Here is a 19960-nt window from a genome sequence, read left to right as displayed (position 1 = left end):
GACACAAACACAAATACATCATTCAACTGAAAGAGCATTAGCTACATCTTCTTTTATATTGAATTCCGCCTCATTACCCTGTATGGCTAATGTCCTTAACAGGCCTTAACCTGTCTCACCAACTACAGATCAATACACAGTCTAACCTAATAAGCCTTCTTCACACTGTGCACCCACACATATATAAACATTTGCACAGACACACAGACACACAGACACACAGACACACAGACACACACACACACACACACACACACACACACACACACACACACACACACACACACACACACACACAAATTGTCCCAGCAATTTAAGACACTGACAGACACAAAAGTGCTCAACAATTAGCTGATTATTCGGCCATGTGAGCAGCCAAATGAAATTAGAAACACGCATGCACACAGACACACACACACACACACACACACTCCACTGCCCTTAGCAACTCCAGTGGCACCCATACCAGGCTTAATGTGACACTAACTCATTCTGCAGAGAACAGGGTGTCCAACCACACATATATATATATACACACACACACACACACACACACACACACACACACACACACACAACACAGGCACACACACATGCCGGTCGGTGCTGCAGGGAGGCTGTCACTAAGACCAGTCTCACTTTGAGGTATCCATTATCTGAAGCTTGTTTATTGTTTGTTTATGTGCCTCTTTGTTTGTTCTGTGTTTGCTGCAGCAGAGTCACTCCAGCCCTCCTTTCACTGCCGCTTTCAGAGCCCTCACTCCCCTCTCTCCCTGCTCCTCTTGTCCCTTCTTTCTCTATGTGCGCGGGCTCCTGGGGAGGGATCGATGGCTGCCTTTCTGCACAGGCCACTCTGAAAATGGTCGATCGCCCGGCAGCTCTGGCGGCTCTGTCCTGGCCGCGCGTTGTGTGCTTTGCCGAGGTGGCAGAACGCCACTGCGAACACCGCAGACGCCATTCCAGAGCTGCGCTCCATGGTGGGCTGGTCGATCAGGCACAGAGTTAAGTGCTCCCCCAGAGAGAGAGGACAGGCTTGGAGGGCTTAGACAGAGGAAGAGAAGGTGGAAGAAGAGGAGGTGGTGGTGGAGGGGGGCCAGGATGAAGTGAGGAAGCTGAGCGTACGGGGGGAGGGAGTTTTATCCATTACACATTATAAACAGATTTGACGTGTGAAAAATAAAATATGAATACCTAATTGCACGTGTATTGTCCCCAACCGTAGGCTACTTTTGTAATTGCCTTCAGTGCATTTTAAAATGTACTTCACAGAAGACTTCTGCCTCTTCTCAGGTGTGTTTTAGCACAGAATATTGTGGCTCTGCTTCCATTTTTCACAGATTCATGCTGATTAGAGGGCCAGGTGTGAGGCAGGTGCAGCAGGTGCTTCTGGGTATCGAGTTCTTGTTTCAGGCAGAGATGTGTGAGAACACACATGCACAAGTGTGTCTTTCAGCGTATGTGTGACGTCTGGGGATGAATCCACCTGATCGCTGTCAGATTGAATCATCCACTGGTAAAGCTTTGGACAAGGGAAAGAAGCTTTGTGCGTGTGTGTGTGTGTGTGTGTGTGTGTGTGTGTGTGTGTGTGTGTGTGTGTGTATGGATTTGTCTCCATACATTCACACAACAGCAGAACATGTTATTCCTTGGCTGTGTGTGTGATGGAGAGGGCCAGCTGACTTTTTTGTCATGTCATATGTATTTGTTTTTGAGGTCTGTTCACTGATGTGTCAGACTTTTTTTTTGTTTTTACCTGTGAGCAGTACAAGTGCGGCCAGGCAGGCGAAGGCGGAGGCGTCCAGGTTTAGGCTCTGGAGGTGAGTGGAGAAGTCCCGGATGGAGTCAAGCCATTCTCCAAACCCCCGAAGGCACTGGAACCTGTGCAGCACCGAGCCGTTACAGAACACGAGTTTATCCTCTGACAGCATGGACCTGAGACACAGAGAGAAAAGGGGACTCTGGTTAGACCTCTCTAATGAAACACTGCGCTTTCCCTCCTGTATTGTGAATATGGCTTGAGATACCAGGGCAAGGAAACAATTACAATAAAAACAATGAGAAAACCTGGCAGTATGTACACGCACACACGAATGGGACACACATCAAACACAGGCATGCAGCTGATTAAGGCTGTGTTTTCTAAATTATAGCATTTTAAAACATTCCTGTGTTTCCTTTCAGGAGGTTGGGGTGAAGGGTTAGAGCAGAGGGCTGGTCTTGTACGTGTGTGAGTGTGTCTGTGTGTGTGTGTGTGTGTGTGTGTGTGTGTGTGTGTTTGCAGATAGGTAAATTGTGGCTTTTATGTGCCCAGGCTGTGGTGTGCTGTGGAAACACAAAGCCTTAATGAGGAAATGAAAAGCCTTCTCAGATGTATTTAACCATCAGTTACTCACGACACACAACATCCTGCTCCTTTACTATAGAGAAGAGGAGGGAGAACAAGCCAAGAATGACGGAGAGCTTTGCCTCATCTCTAATAGCGCCGAAAAGCAATGTGGCCTTCATCAGAGAGCCTTTAAAGTGTTTAGTAGTGTTTATATATCTAGAAGACAACAAACGGTTGAAGGAAGAAAATAGAGCTCAGGGCAATGACAGAAGTTGTGTGAGCGAGGGGGAAACAAGGTGAAACTTCAAATTACACCCTGCATGACTTTTGGTTAGACAGTTGTAAGGATAGGATTTAACAACATTTTTCTTATTATCATACTAAAGTTTAACAGAAGTACACATCCAACCTCAGGGATAAAATGATCACATACAACGTACCAATCATACATACAAAACAATACTATTCTCAGTAAATAAGTTTCATTTAATTACCCCCCAAGTTTCAGTAATTTATGATTCAGACAGTGTTTTAAAGTTGTGGTATATTCTGAATCTGAATCTCATATATTCACCAAAAACAAAAAGTCTTTAACTCCATTTATGCATCCATGACATGTGGTTGGTTTAGAATCATCTCTTACTATTTAATTTTAAATGCACCTCTTCAAATAGAAAACAACATATTAAGTCGTATTAACCTGTAATTCATCATAATATGAGGCAAGGGAGTCTTAGCTGCAAAGGTCTGCATCATCTTTTTAGGTTAATATCCTGTTTTGTGGTTAGTCGTCTAATCATCACGAAGCATCAAGTGTCTGATTAAAGTACATGAGCAAATCTACACAGACAGACAGGCAGACACATGCACGCACACACACACGCACACACACACACACAGCTGGATGTCTGCCACTCATTCCACTCACCCCTGACTACACTGTCACCACGGTAATCAACCAATGACCACAGAAACTGAGTGGTAACGGGGTGCTTACAGCAATGTCGGCCCACAAGAGCGGAGCAAATTTACTCTACACACACTGAGCACTCCCTCTCTTTCACACACACACACACACACACACACACACACACACACACACACACACACACACACACACACACACACACACACACACACACACACACACACACACACACACACACACACACACACACAGACAGACACACACTTATGCAGACTAAAACAGGCATATGCCAGCACAGGGGTCTGCAAGCATCTGAGTTCAACATGGGGTCAGCGCGAGGCTGCTTCAACAACAAGATCAGAAAGTGGATTGCATCCGTCTGCTCTCACAGAAGATGGACAAAGTAAGACAGAGATGCGTTTGTGTGTTTTTTGCATGCCGTGGGAGGTTGGCCGATTAGATGAAGGGCAGTGTGTGCGTGTGTTCGAAAGTAGGCCCAATCTGAGTGCACAGTTTAGTGTGAGTCAGAGTCCCCCTCCTGCTGGGACTGTGATGCCACCACCCAGTCCTCTACCCACCCTGCACCTGGACTTACATGGGAGGAGGAGAGAAAGTTAAGACTCAACATCACAGTGTGCGTGCGTGTGTGTGTGAGTAAGTGTGCCTGTGGTTGTGTGACTGTGTTGGTTTTCTGCCCTGGACAACAGCACAGACAAAAGGATGAGCTTGTAGGCCCAGCCCCCCTCCTCCTCATAAATTTAACCAGCCGCATGCCTTACAAGAGCAGACCGGTAACCACTGGCGACACTAGAGCATAGATGGGCACTGGCAGTCACAATGGCACCACAGGTATGTACAAGGAAGACACACAAGTACTCACACACTCATCACTAGAATCATGAGGTGAAAGAAGCAAATTCCTTTTTTATTCCTGTCAGCTGAATTAAGAATGTATTTCCTCCCATATTGTCCCTCTTCAGTCCGTCAGCTGACCGGTTTTCAGATGGAATTGATTCCGTCAATTCACAGTTCACAATGTAAGCACAGTTTTAGCCCGCAGCACACACACAGAGTTCTCTGTGCGTCAGATATCAGACAAATGGAGTAGAGCGGAACTCTGTGGGTGTAGCTGCTGTCATAGCTACAGACTTCATTCATAATTTTGGTTCATATGGCGATTACTCAGATTCAGTCCTCCTACTCTGGAGATACACCAACACAGCAGCACACAACCTCGGCCTTCACAGTAACACATGTAACACAAATGTAATGGTGAAAGATAAAAACAGCCTCCAGTTTGAAGTTGATGATATAGTTGTGAGAGTGTTTTTTTAATATTAAGGAAGACAACGACTAAAATGTGTGCGCATAGATGTGGAAAGTCAACATTTTCATCCATCTAACCCACACTGGAAACTATCCCCTTCTTACCTGTGAGCTAGCCGCAGGACAAACAGCTCCAGGAAGGCAGAGTCTATGAGGAGGTTCTGATCATCACGCTGAAGCTCGGAGAACCCGGGAAGCCGTTCCGCCCAGCATCGCGTGGTCTCCATCGAGACGGTGAGCAGTCTGTAGAAGAGCTGGATGTGCTCTGCATCTGAGGAGGAAGTGGGAGGGTCGGCAGCACTGAACTGTCGGAAGAGATGAAGAAAAATGACTGAATTGAGTGTTGAAAAAAAAAAGGCCAAATTTTCACATCACACATGCAACTCTGTAACATAAAATTGAAGTTTGGATTTTTTTTGGCAGTACCTGGCTGTAGTCGAGGTCCCGGGGCGTGCAGTGGGAATAAGCCCTGAGCAGAGCGGACAGCAGGCTGAGGGGAGGAGAGGGAGGAGACGCTTCTGTCTGCAGGGGGCTCTTTGGTTTGGAAGGCAGACGGCCTCGTCGCCCCTTCAAGCTATCAGTGCGTACCACTATAAGACGGGGAAGAAAGCAGACAACAGGCCACAATGTGGAAGTTGTTCAACCTGATCTGGTTATATACATGCAGCATGCACAAAGAGGCCCTTTTCTCAAACTGCTTGTTATCTGCATCTTATCGCTGAAGAATTATGACTGAAGGGAACCCTCCAACATTCTTACAATTTTTTAAAAACATGGGAGGAGAGCAGCCAGCAGATGGCAGTGGAGCTGTTCTACAGGCTACAGACGCGTTCAATGGAAAAAGAGCGTGTGCTTTAGGTGAGTGTATATGCATGTGAGACAGGTAAGAAACAGGGGGCATCATGTTGCAACAGTCTAGCTCGATGACACAAATATAGAGATGTAAACTGTAAGACGTTTTGAGCAGGATGGACACACCTTTGGCTCTCTGTCAAAACTTTAAAAACTACTAGATCAAGGTGTTTTCAAAGGTGTGGGCACTTGGTGTGTTTTTCTTTCTTTTACTTTCTGCCTCTACCAAGCAAAGGATAAGTTATGGCTCATGAATGTGCGTGATGCTGCCACAGGTCAGGTCATCATTTGTCTATTAACCTGCAGACAAAACTTGTTCCACTGTCTGTTTCGACACTTTTCTGAGTAGCCTATCAGGTGTGTGTGTCTCTCTTACCTTCCTTCACCATGCCGACACTCAGACACTTCTGGAAGCGGCAGTACTGGCAGCGGTTGCGTCTCCTCTTGTCCACAGGGCAGTTCTTACTGGCCAGGCAGACATACTTTGCGTTTTTCTGCACAGTGCGCTGAGGAGAGAAGAAACAGGCATACCGATAATCAGCCTCCGAAAACAATCATCCACCTAATATTTGATTTGTTTAATTCAATTTGTGTTTTTTTCCCCCTTCCCCATCAAAGACCGAAAGCAGAAGCTCGCAGGTCAGATTTTAATTACGCTCTGAAAGGCGGCGGTGACATCAGTATAATTAGATAAAATTAATTTCCCAACAAGCCTCGCCTGCAGGAGGGACAATTTTATTAGCGCCGGAGCTGACAATGGAGGACGGAGCGCGTGGCGTGCGGAAGTGGCTCCCGCGAGACAGGAGGACAGCGTCCGAAAGAGCTGCCTGATCAGATTGTTTCTGCTCGCGGGTCAGCTCGTGGCATCTTCGGGGCCTCGCGCACGGCGCCTCTTTCAATGGGCCCCTCGGGAGCTGTTTTCTCCTCGGGAGCTCGCGCGATTATTACTGACCTTATTAAATGGAAATCAGAAACGGGTCGGGTGCGCTTCCCGCGTGGATAAAAGACAATAATAACAGAGGTGGCTCGTGAATACTAGCGAGTGCGCGCGCGCCAATGAACCAAAGAGTAAAGTAAGGTCCCCTACCCTTAAAGTTGAGTAATGACTTAGTGAAAAGTTTCCTGAGCTGAATAAGAGGCATTTTAGGAGTCATTCAATGGCTGCAGGATAAGCCTTTATAAAGAAGTCTGGCTATTCATTTCTAATTAACAGACCACACAGCTGTAACGGCAGTGCTTCTGTGTCTAATCTTTACAGACGTGTGTGACAAAAAGATTTAACTTATTGGACAAGCATTTGCTTGGTGTAAATAGCCTACTGTTTTAATTAAGTTGTCACATTTAAAAATATATATTTTTAGACCTAATGACACTATAATTACTGTCGTTTGCAAAGTGTTTCTTTTTCTTTTTTACACTCTGTCAGTGTCATCCTGTGACTCCAGTGGTCCAGTCGGCAGACCAAACTGTAGACTAAACATAGGCTACGGAACCCACGGAAAGTGTCGCGGCTTCTCCTCTTCTTTAACGCCTCTAAAACACATCAAAACAAATAAATCCAATTAGCATCCCCTCGCGCCACACATGCCCGTGCCCCCGGGAGACCAATAACACACCAATTATTCCATATGCTCCGGCGCGAGTGCGGAACTAGCGCGTAATGGGCGACTGTGCCGGATGAGAGTCGTTGCCATGGCACCGCAGCTCGCCGTGAACGTCTCCCTCTCGTCCCTTCAATGGTCAGTGACCCGTGCGCGCGGGGATAAGTTAGTTATGGTCATTAATGTGGTCGAGGGAAAATATCATCCGTTTAGTGAGAGTTTAAAGCTAGGCTACATGAAAGACAGAGCTGAAGCATGCTAAGATTTATTTACATCTCTACAACCCTGCACCAAAGCTAGTACAAAGTTAAAAACTTTTTTTTTTTTTTAAACCTTGTCAGAAACCCTTTCGGAATCACACTTATTTCTGTCAGCTTTTTGAATTAAGCGAAGCATTTAATGGTCATTGTGAGACCTTTTTTCTTAGGTCTCAACAACAGTTTTTATTGTATTTTTCTGCAGAATACTGAATCACAAGGTGCAATAGGTGAAGGTTGAGTCAACCCTTGTGGTTTTGGGGGAAGTTCTTGCACTCAGTGAGCTCAGGGCCTGATTTATAAGATAACTGCTTACAATAAAAGCCTTTCTTTCAAACTATCAATTAAGCTTCTGATGAATTAAGCTGTTATGAGTGAGTGCTGGCCTGTCTCCTGCTGTGTGTGTGTGTGTGTGTGTGTGTGTGTGTGTGTGTGTATGTTTGGGCTCTTGTGACTTTGCTTTCCAGTAGCGTGGAGCATGACTGGCGTCTCAGAAGAGACACTATATATCAGGGCTCTGATACTCATCAATGGGAACGCTTCTTCCATATGTGCCCACACACACACACACACACACACACACACACACACACACACACACACACACACACACACACACACACACACACACACACACACACAGATTGAATTATCTTAACATGATTAACAAATCTGTAGATTGGTATATCTGTACATTGCCTACATGTACAGTGACCCTATAAGAGTTTGAATACGCATAAGCACGTGTGTGAGGATGTTCCACTCTGCCTGAATTTATGTTACGTCTTGAAATTTATTTTGATGTTTGCGGCCGATTTTTATTACGAGGTCATACAACATTTTTCACATTGTTGTGTCAGAAGTTGCAATTTTAGAGACCAAATATATGTGCTGGCAAAGATTAAATAAAAATGTTCAGTTAAACATTGAGAGAGACGCTCGTTCACAAATCAACACACACACTCATGCAGAAACTCATATGCTGGGGGTGCTATGGGAGCTGGATGGGGGCATGCAGAGGCAGATTCTCTGACATGTAACATGTACTAATAGCCTCAGCTTAAATGAAAAGCCTTTAGGGACTGTGTTCCCCCTTCTCCGCCCTATGTCTCCTCTATCTACTCCTCTCCTCTTTGCACTATTCTGGGGCGATAAGCCTTTCTCCCTCTCTCTATATCTGTCTGCAGAGAAAGTGAAGAAAATTTTAATGTAAAAAAACATGCAAGCTAATTTTATTTATTTTTTTAACAAAAAAATGGTCCTAACTATAAAGGCTGATTAAAAGTGCTCAGGCATTCACAAACACTGAGGTAAGTGTTTGTATGGGGGTTTATCTGGTTCTTGAAATAATGAATTAGTCAACTTAGATGTGTTACATGTGCGTTTAGGTATCAAAGTTAGATGTAAGTTGCTATTATTTTTAATTTGCAGTCTCTCACCTCTGTAGATGCACTTCCTATGACTTGCATGCTGTCAAGAAATGACAAATAAAAACTGTGTGCAATGAACTCAGTGTGTTCCCTGGTAAAAGCAATGCTAATGTAACCCACTGCTAAGGACAGTGAGCGACCCATTTTTTATGTTTTGTATTTTACTAACAGCTATATCGAGTTGTTTTTATTCCAATTGTGAAAAGGTTCATTCAGTTAATGGAAACCAGTGAATGGACTACATTATTTTGAAAAAATAATAAAAACTGCAGAAATAAGTTTAAGATGTCAAATTAATTCTGTGGAAATGTGTTTAAAATTCCACTAATCAAATACGATTAATTTACAGCAAGAATCCACAATGGTTTAATGTGTAGTACATTTTCAGGGATAATTAAATATAATCAGGAACACATTTTTAATGCATAATAGAACCAACAGGATAATTGAAGTAATGGACCTGATAATATGAATATAGAAATAAGCAGGTACATGGAAATAATTTTTCAGTTTTTTTTTACTGTTGCATCCTGAATTCAGCACACTGACTAACATGTTCATGCTTCTCTCAGATTATGTGGTTGTGTGCATATGATGTGTGTGCATGGTTGGTTGCATCTGCACGTGTGTAAAGGAAACATGGCGAGGTCTGACAGGCTGTGTGGCTTCTGAGCGCTGCAGCGAGCAGACAGCCCGCGGCCTGCTGCCACCAGACGCTGCTTTCATTAATTACTAAATAAAAACAAATTGTGAAACTAATTGAAAGGAAGGATAATTAATTTCTGTCTACCAGAGGCATTATTCAATTACCTCTGTGTTTGCTCCCTCCTTATCCCTATCTCTTCATTGTGCTCTCTTGTCTCATGCCACCAATAGAAAGCTTAACAAGTGTGTCAAGAAAACATTTCAATTGGAAAACAGTGCAAAGAAATGACTCCAGTGTCACTGGGTGTGAATTCACTGTAATATGAATGACATTTTTGAAACACATGCAAGTTTGTTGTGATGTTTGTTATTGTGAGCAAAAGAGAAATATGTGTGACTAAAAGCTGTCTAGTGGATGCTGATCTATGAGTTATGTGTGTGAGCTTATGTGCGGTAAACGGGATGTGTTAAAATTAATCACATGACGGACCAAATCTGACTCATTTTGTCCTGAGTGTTGTGTCAGTGAATTGTGTGGCCACTGATTCAATACAAACAAAGCTGTAAGGATACATTTTAAGGAGGGTTCCTTTTCATGCAGGATGATTTTGCCCATTTTTCTGAGTGAGATTGTGTTTTTATAATGCAAAACACTCACACAGGCCATGCATAAACACACACTGGTTTCCACTCTATAGCCGGAAGAGAAGAACCCTGTGGGTGTGTTGAGCTCTCATAATGACTCTAAATATGATTTTGAGACTAAACTGTTTCATATTAGATGTGTAATTCAGGTTACAGCAAGACCATGGGTACTTGGTGATATTATAAGGTGGAATGTGTGGAATTATAAATGTGATCGTGTGCTTTTGGTTGTGTTTGAAAAGGACTGTAGGACGGATGTCAGGAATAAGAGGATTCATACTCTAAAACTTCCAGATCAACTGATATTTGTAACATAACAGCGGGAGGACAGAGGCATTGTCAGTGTTTTAAGCTCTTTTAGAAACAAACCAAATACTTAAAATAATAACAAATATTGTCATTGTTTGTGAATAGTCTTTACCTTGAAGAAGCCCTTGCAGCCTTCACAGGTGCGTACGCCGTAGTGCTGGCAGGCCGCATTGTCGCCACACACCGCACAGGTGCCCTCTCCTGGGGGGCCGCGCTGGGGAGGCGAGGGCAGGCCGTCTCCTAGCAGAGGGCCACAGGGCCCAAGAGCCAGGGAGCGGAAGGCAAGGCTGCTGCCCCCGGCACCACGGTGAAGCTGGTACATGGGCTGCTCCAGGGGCGGACCGTGAGGATGGGAGACCGAGGAAGAGGAGGAGGAGGAAGAGGATGAGGTGCGAACAAGTCCTCCACCCAGACCCTCGTAGCCGCCGATACTGCTGCCGCTGTGGGGTGGCGAGTGCTGATAGAAATGTGGAAAGCGGGGGGATTTTAGGCCGCCTGTCTCCAGGCTGGAGCCCATGGAGTGGGAGTGTGACGGAGGGGCAAGGGGGTGCTCCTCCCACAGGAAGGAGGTGCCGGGCTGGGGTGGCAGGGATGGTGTCGTCGGGGTGGAGGGTGGGGACTGTTTAAAGTACATGGTGGAGGACATGGCCTCCAGGGGCGGAGCGGTCGGGTAGCTCTCCTCCTCCTTCTTGATGGTGGTCCTGTGAGGAGGCATCTGATACAGGCACGACGACTTGGGCTCATAGCTCCCCTCCACAAACACGTTGAAGCTGGGGAGGGAGGTGGTGGCGGCCGCAGCAGAGATGTCCCCGCCACCAAGGTCAAGCTTGGTGTAGTCAGAGGTCATGAGGTCAGAGCTGTAGCTGTCGCCCTGGTAACCAAAGGACTGGCCTGAGTAGGCTGAGCCTGGAGGGACGGGCCCGTACTGAGCTTGCACACAGGGCATGTCTGCCAGGGAGACAGAACACACACATTAGAGCTGCGTGGCACATCAGACCACAAACATTTCAGTCAAAAGGCATTTTTGTGTGTTAGTAGAGTTCAGCCTTACGGCAACAATCATTGGTCAGAGAGAAACGTTTACGGAGCTATAAGTTAACCACTGATTAAAGCAGAACTTACAGAACAAGGTAAGAGGAACAATCTGACAGTAAATCTATAGGACACAAGCGGACTCTATTTGCAGCTCATGCACACAAGGCTCATGCTAAACAGAGTCCACAATTTGACAGTGGATATCACTGCACAGCTCTATTGGAACAGGCAGTTTTGAGGTGTCAGAGATTTCACAATGTTATAAAACTTTTCTGAATGCACCTTTCAAGGTCTTTATGAAAAACGTTGAACAATTTTTTCCATTTGCTGCCATTTACTCGATTTCCTGCTTTAACACTTCTTGGACTCCAATGAATAAGTAGAGGAGAATTTTTTGGAGCACGCACACACAACCTCAGACTTCCACAGTTAGTTCAGTTAGAGAAGCTGCATATCATCCGTGCGCTATTCTGAGGCCAAGCAGTCAAAGCAAAGATCCAATCCATTCTACAAACTGAGATGCTTGTGACTAATGTGTGTGTGTGTGTGTCTGTGTGTGTGTGTGTGTGTGTGTGTGTGTGTGTGTGTGTGTGTGTGTGTGTGTGTGTGTGTGTGTGTGTGTGTGTGTGTGTGTGTCAGCACTCTGGTTAGTCAGATGGCAAAGCAGATGAGATAACATTAAACAATAATGGAACCCCATGGTGGTGCTGGATGCCTACTGAACAACCACACACACACACACACACACACACACACACACACACACACACACACACACACACACACACTGATATTTCCTCTAACTGCTGCAGACGTCGGTATGTCTTGAGCACCCTCCTTGATTTAATTCAGTTACAGTCACAGCAGCGCGTACACATGTCTTATCAAACCCCTTACGTAATTCACTCCACCTGCGTCTCGGTGAGTAAATCTGTGTGTGTTCAAGGGCTACACAGGCATGAGTGTCAGCGCAGCCAGGTTTTTGGGGTGTTTGCTACTAGTCGCTCTCGAGCGCGGAACTGTCAACACATTGACGATCAGCATGCGCGAGCTCTGCCGTAATCACCCTCGTCCCTCGCGCGTCATGTTTGTTTAGTCAAATACGGGACATATCGGTCCTGCTGTTGTTCGACCACACAGAAATACCGTCATCCACTCAGGCTCGGCTTGGGAATGACTATTTTCTTGTTTCTTGAGTTTATAAAAACTTGAAACAAGTCCCATTAGGCAACTTCGAAACATCCTCCAGTTTATCCCTTCTTAAATAAGGCTAACAATAGGCCAACACGTTTTTTCCTTCTACATCCTGCAACGTTTAGTTAGCCGTACATACCAAATACAGACATGGAGGAGGAAAACAATTGAATAGCTATTTTCACAATTAAATTATAGCCTACCAGAGGGGAAGAGAGCGTTTTGGCTTTTAGAGGCTCGAAAAAGGTGACTTAAAACGTAAAGAAAAGAACAAACAAAAAAACACGAGATGCACCTAACTATTCTGTTATTTATTAATTTCTTTACTGAATATTTCTGTGCAGACCTAAGCAGACCTAAATTTGGTATTTTTTGTGTTTTAATAAACAAGGTGAAAAAAAGCTATCCTCTCAGACTGGATTTGGTAGGAAATGTATGTTCTACAATATTTTACAAGGCGTAAGTATTAATGCTCAGGTGGTTTTTAATTCACTATTAGGCTTATCAGACATTGTGTTTACACACAGACCTGTAGCGTGTCACTCAGTGGGAAAATCAAACTGCCTTTTTTAAATTGAGGATATGAGTCAAGCTGAGGGTTACGATTACTTGACGTCATCGATTTTTTTTTTCTCCTACAAGTGACCAGCTCTTCAACCCACGTGGAAAAACACACATGCAGCATTATGGGTGTCATGGGGTTTTTAGTGGGCTACACCTAAAGAACTGATTAAGCATCAGAGAAGAAGAAAAAAAGAGACAGATAAAGAGAGAGAGAGAGGGGGTACAGTGGTGAACTTTGTGGCTTTTTGTGCTGTGTCAGTAGGTTAAGCCTCAGGTCAATGGTGGGCATTAGTGTGTGTGTGCAGTGTGGGGGGTTTAAGACTGTTTTCACCTACTTAATGCACGCGCACACACACACCACACACACACACACACACACACACACACACACACACACACACACACACACACACACACACACACACACACACACACGCACATGCACACACACACGTCTTTAAATAAAAAGGTTTTCAGTTGACTTGATGTTCCTGATAAGAGATGAAAGACATAAGACAAATGTAGTGACATACTGTCAACATACACTTGACAGCTGGAAGTTTCTGCCATTTGTATGGACTGTGATGTTTGTCTCTGTGTGTATCAGGTGAGGAAAGATGCACTCACACACCCACACATATATATTTTCATCACTTAGGATGTTCAAGATGTCAACATAGCCTGTATATGCTCATTCTGCCAATAACATGCACCCTTATCCTGAGAGGAACCTGAAAAACCACTTGTGCCTCTGCAAACGTCTCATCCTCTTTGCTGCTTCACTTTTTGGTGGTGTGCCTAGCCATCACTCCGTAACACACACACTCACCCTTGCTCACAAGCGCGCACTCTTGTCACACACTCCTGAGTACAAATATAACTGTATCAGTGGAGCATCTTTTTTTTTATATACCACTTAAGCAAATCTTTAGGGAGCTTTCTACACCACAACACCACCATTAGATTGTATTTATTATACATTCATGCAAGCAGCTGTTTGTGTGTGTGTGTGTGTGTGTGTGTGTGTGTGTGTGTGTGTGTGTGTGTGTGTGTGTGTGTGTGTTTGTGTATGTGCAGGCAATAGGACAGACAACCCAAGCAGAGTCAGACACAGGTGGTGCAGCAAAGTGAGGCAAAGGAAAACAGTCTCTAACCTCGAGGTGTGCATTTCAACTGGACAAACTGCAGCTGTTCCAATAACTGAGCGCGCTTGTTCATTGTCAGAATGCCATAGATCTAACAAATAAAAACATGAAGGTGCACACATAAATACAACAGCAAAATATATTTATTCCATTAGATAAATTAATTGACATCAGCGGCTTGACACAAATACAAACACAAAGCACAGATATAGCCTACATATAGCCTATGTTTAATATTTTTTTTTAAACTTATTTTGGCGGGATTGATATGTCTTATTAAACCTTATTATTTAATGAAATGATAGAGAACTGAAATAGTCCTATTCAAGTTCTGAATGAAATGATATATAAAAAGAAAAATCTGAAACAGTATATATAGCAAAAAGTCGCTCTGTTTTTGCCATAAAAGCTGTAAGAGGCTGTTAAGTGATTAGGGTCTGTAGACTAAGGTGTGCCTAATGTCTTCTATTTCTGAGCGTTTTTCTAATGATTGAAATGTCAACACAGTCAGCACTTGCCTGCCAACACACAAAGACACACACACACACCATACACACACACACACACACACACACACACACACACACACACACACACACACACACACACACACACACACACACACACACATAGACACGGGCACACGAGCTGAGACTCACGCGGCCATGAGAAAAAAACACCAGCAGCATGTTCATGAACCTTTATAATCCTTGATGATTTGCTATTACATGTTAATTCAATAGAGATCAAAACGGAAAATGACTTAAAATAGGGCATATTATCCACTTTAAATTCCGTGTTTATTCTTGATTTTAGTCTTTTAGAGGCTTTAGTGCACTTAAAAAAAAAAAAAAAAAAAACCTAAATGTGCCCGAAAACGGATCTTAGTTACATTTAGCCTATACTCCAAAGCATCGTTTTGGAAAGAAAGAAAGTCGAAGAAGAAAGAAAGAAAGGCAGAAATAATTGATGATACTTTCAATGAAGGGCTGGAGTGTGTACCTCGTGAAAGAGCCTCGCGCTGAATGGTGCTGGGTGTCCGGGGTTGAGGGGTGGTGTGGCTGAGGCCGGAGGACTCGGTGGGCGTCGCAGAGGAAGTGTTCGATCGCCTAGGCTCCGAGCTCGACTGGGCGCGCTCTTCCGAACCTATGTCCGGAGGAGAGATTTCTGGGTTTAGACAGTGATTTGGGGGTATGCAGGATAAAAAAATGTGTAGGCTATACCAACATCACCGCTCAGCGATCAGGCTATCAAAATAAAAACTATCGGGCACCAAGAGGCAGAAGGTATAGGTTGATGTTTTTCATATCTATTTTTTATAATAAGAATATTCTCCAAAACTTGTCCGGAATATTTTAAGTGAGATTTGACTTTCAACATTCTTTACATCTTTCCAAAATACCACAGATTTTGTCACAATTAAAAAAACACAACAATAAAAACTTTTACACAATGTACAGTTTTGTAAAAGTGAAAGTATTATCTGAGATCTAAAGTCAGGATGAAAACAGTCAGATTAAAGATGAAAGGGCATGCAAACCACCGTGCGCACAGCTGAACAAGCAACAAAACGAGATGCAGGTCCCCACAAAGAAATAAATCATTGCAGATATTCATGCTATTTGAAAGAAAAACGACGTAGAAGGAATGTTTTCCAATAAAAATATAACACGAGCCATGAGTTAGACAATACATATAACACTACTGAGGAGTTTAGATCGTATCCAGACTTGTGCTTACGTGGGCGATAAGTTTCATTCTAACACTAAGCTGCTCTCAGTCCGTTTTGAATTTAATTTTGCGTCATAAAAGAAAATGCAACCAGACCAAAAACTGTACAAAACTTCATGAAAATACAGACCTACAAAAGTGACCACTTTTAAAAACGCAGTGTGAGCAAGTGCATCCAGCCCATCGCTTTTCTTGCCTCTGATCAGGATAGTATTCGCTCGCTCAGGGTTCATCCAGAGGGAGAGATCAGTAAAGAACTTTCGGATAGTCGGAACTGTGCGCCCTGCGCCTTCGACTCCTTCTTTCTGCAGCAAGGCGCACTGTGGCCGAAAGATTTCAAGGCCCAGAGCGCCCCCTTTCTGTCACACACCCTCTTTTATACTCTCTCTCTCTCTCTGTCTCTGTCTCTGTCTCTCTCTCTCTCTCTCTCTCTCTGTCTCTCTCTCTCTCTGAGATACGGTCAAGTCAAGACACCAGTCTATCGTCCAGTATGCACCTCAATACTTTGTGTTGACAAGCCACAGCTCCCATTACCTGCCATGGCACCTGCAGCCTGCTATCGCCTCTTATCTTTGTGTCAACAGATCACATTCGTCCACTTAGTGTTAAGCATGCAGCCACTTTTCTTCAAACTCTCACTGTCTCCAAATCAATTATAAGATGTAACATTGAACCTGCAGGAACTCTTTTGATGGTTCCTTGGTAAGGATACGGCTTTTATACAAATGTAATGCATCACAAAGCTCCCAAACACACTGGGAATGAAGAAGTACTTAGTGGTTTTATAGCTAACAGCAGACAATATAATATATTCTTTGATAAAAGCATGAATAACTTCATTCTTACATAAACTTAAAGCGTTTGATGCGTAAATGCGGTCTTGTCCAAACCACTGTGCAGGGTTAAACGAGTGATGACATTCGCTGTGAAACAGTATTTTCTGCTTAATGAGACAATCAGTCTGTGTTTTCCCTAAATGAGCACACGGCTCCATTCTCGCTTTCTTCTTCTCAGGCCGAGCCGGTCAGTGGGGCTCTGGCCCTGCGCGCACCGGTAACCAAGAGAACGAAATAAGAGCTGCAAAGCACGCTCCCCGGAGCGCCGGTAGCCCCCTCGCACCAATAGCCCCGGACAGCGCGGAGGCTTCAAGCAAACAGAGACAGAGAAAAGAGAGAACATAAAGGAGAGAGCAGAGAAATATATGAGTACTGTAAATCAGCCCTAAGAGGGAGACTGTCAGAAGCGCCTGAGTGCGCGTCTGCGTGCGTGCGTAAACCTGGGTTTGTGTGAAAGGCAGAAAGGTAAAATCAGCATTTAGAGCAGCGTGGAATTCTTTCTTGTATCGCAGTTTAGCAGCTGCTACAGGGCCCATTTGTCACGAAATGTCTCCAGGATATAGGAAATTTCACAGAAGGCTCCATAAATTGGCTGCGGCTTCATGGTGACTGGTTAGGGTTTTCGTCCTGCGATAGATCGGAGGAAATGCCATGTCCTCACAGAGGCACAAGAGTGTGACAATACTGACATTTGCGAGTGGACAGCTCAGGCTTTATTCATTATAGAGTTTGGATTACACCCTATGATTCTTAAATCCTAACATGGGATGTGCCAAGAGCCAAACAGAGTTGAGAATCATAATGCTACACGGGTTAATTTGTCAAAAAAAGTACAGCAGTACTTAAGAACTTTCACTGTCTTTGACATAAAGAGAAGCACGCCCACTTATTCCCCAAAACAGACACATACGCAACACATCATGTAGCCTAAATCATATACACCGTCCATTAAAAACACATTCAAACCACAAAATCCACAATGATGAGGTGAAAAACAACACATGGCGTGAAATCAAAGAGCTTTAACTCTGGCTCTCTCTCTATCAGCTCCAGCCTGAATGTAGGTTAGACTATTCTCTAGACCATTAGTGCTTCTGACTCCACTATTCATTGTGTGACTCTGAGGCATCTCATTTCCATGACAACCAGAATGGATATGATACTTTGTTCCCAGCGCAAATTAAATTCAAAATCAGCTTCATTTGCTCCCGGAGAGAGAAAGAAAACACACACACAAACGCGCGGACTAAATATGAGCAGCTGTACACGTGTTGGAGCGAAACATATCAACAGGTTGGACTCCCAAAGTTGACCATACTAGACACAAATTGTGATATTTAAGTATAAATACAACACAACAAGTGGTTAAAGACCTGCATATGGAAAAGATAGGACTAGACTTCTCATTCATTCATTCATTCATTCTTTCATTCATAGTTTTCTTACCTGTTTGCTGTGGCGGTTCCGTCTTTACATGTGGTAATAACCTCGCATAAAGTATCCTATTTCCATCCAGAATAATCACAACGAGTCGAAGAAATAAAGAAAAATAGTTTAAAATCTATCAACGGTGTTGCTGGAGGAACGTGGCGCATCGGCGAGAAATAAAAGTTTCTTGCTCTCCTTACTTTCGCTTAAGTTAACAAAGTAGTTAAAAAATAAAAACTCCCAGGTAAAGGAGTTGGTCTGCGTCCGTTCTCGTTAGACGCGAGTGTGTCATGAAGTGCTGCTGGGTGCTTTGCAAAGTGTGGAGTTGTAACGCAGCTTTGTTTATGTGCGCCGTCTGAGGCGGAGAAAGTCAAATAGTGCATTTATGTGGGCTCTGCTTCCACCTAGAGCGGCTGGTATGTGATACGTCAATGTGACGCCATGGGAGAGGTGACGTCACTCAAAGTAGAGCTCCCTCTCTCTCTCTCCGTACAGTACCAGAAACATAAGCCTCGCGCTCCGTGCCAGAGAGAGAGAGGTGGAGAGAGGATCAGAGAAAGCGAGCGGGAGGGACGGTTGGTTTGATGGTTAAAGGGGAAGAAGCAGAGGGGGGATCGTGGAGGCGAGCTAGGTCGACACCTGGTTATCGTGTGGTCTGCACCCCATGTATTTCACTATTGTACTTACTGTAATCATTATTATTGAGAGCCAGAGTTTAAAACTTATTTTTTTAAATGCATTTGAAAAACTTGAATTGTCTTTCATTAGTGACAAATTTAAAAACAACAACTTTAATGTCAGATAATATTTAAACCACAAGCCGTATAGCCTTAAATCAGGTTATTAAGTCAATGTGGACTTTGAGGGTATTCTATTTTATGTATATCTAAGTTACAGTTACTGTTACAGACACGCTGATTGGTAATAATTGCAAACTGCTTTCAGTCCTATATTTCTAGGAACAGCTAGGACATGCAGACCAAGTGCCATGAAATCTCAGACCTCCAGGGATAAAAACACATGTGACTGCATAGATCATTTAAATATACCCTCTTGATTGACATTTTAACATTTGTTAAAGCGGTCTTACTTTGTATTCTTTCTTCCAGCTGTTAAAGAGTGAACACCTGACAGTACAGGTGAGCATACAGCAGGGTGGATATAGCATCCTGCTTTGATAATCCTGGCTACATTATGTTTGATTCTTTTCCAAATCTCTCATGTACTCCTTCTCTGTTTCATGTTTACCATCTTTTGATAATTAGAATACTACTGGGTCGACCTAATTCAAACCCTATGATTTTTAAGAAGTGCTCTGATGCAAGATGCTATAATATTTTTTTGAGAGGGCAACTCTTAATTACAGAGCCCTTTTCAAAATCAACTGCGTTGATGTGAAATGTGTTTTGAAGTCTGTAAAGAGGTTCAATGTGGAGTCTTTGCCTCCAGGCTGTACTAAATCCGCCATAATGTGTTATTTTGTTATGACACAGACTATTGAGCAGTGCAACTAACTCTTATCAGCTGATAGAAACTTGACCTATATTTATCAAGTGTCTAAGTCAATTAAAAATAACTAACCTAGTCCAGTGTGAGGTTAAAAAATATATTTAGTTTGATCATCAGATTATATTATTTTACATATCTTCTCATTACAGATTAAAATATTAATGTAACCCCCCTAAACCAGACCGCAGTGTTCTGTCTT

General features: G+C 43.6%; 1 protein-coding gene across 2 annotated transcripts in view; it reads right to left on the bottom strand.

Annotated features, from left to right (window-relative positions):
- Nucleotides 1–18635, bottom strand: part of nr4a3 (nuclear receptor subfamily 4, group A, member 3) — a 20582-nt gene extending 1947 nt beyond the window's left edge. Inside the window, exons 1-8 of one of the 2 annotated variants that reach the window (XM_061050556.1) lie at nt 18271–18635; nt 15260–15403; nt 14267–14348; nt 10432–11267; nt 5809–5938; nt 5007–5170; nt 4686–4885; nt 1754–1932 (exon numbers count right to left, since the gene is read on the bottom strand). In XM_061050556.1, coding sequence (XP_060906539.1) covers nt 1754–1932; nt 4686–4885; nt 5007–5170; nt 5809–5938; nt 10432–11267; nt 14267–14330 — 1573 coding nt within the window. In that variant the 5' untranslated portion in view covers nt 14331–14348; nt 15260–15403; nt 18271–18635. Of the gene's footprint in view, nt 1–1753; nt 1933–4685; nt 4886–5006; nt 5171–5808; nt 5939–10431; nt 11268–14266; nt 14349–15259; nt 15404–16118; nt 17705–18270 lie in introns of those variants that run through there. The other variant, XM_061050555.1, reaches the window with a different exon arrangement.
- Between the last annotated feature and the right edge of the window lie 1325 nt (nt 18636–19960).

The sequence above is a fragment of the Labrus mixtus genome, chromosome 11 (assembly GCF_963584025.1).
Source record: "Labrus mixtus chromosome 11, fLabMix1.1, whole genome shotgun sequence".
Lineage (NCBI taxonomy): Eukaryota > Metazoa > Chordata > Actinopteri > Labriformes > Labridae > Labrus > Labrus mixtus.
The sequence above is the reverse complement of the archived record's forward strand: the minus strand, read 5'-3'. Positions and strand labels throughout refer to the sequence as shown.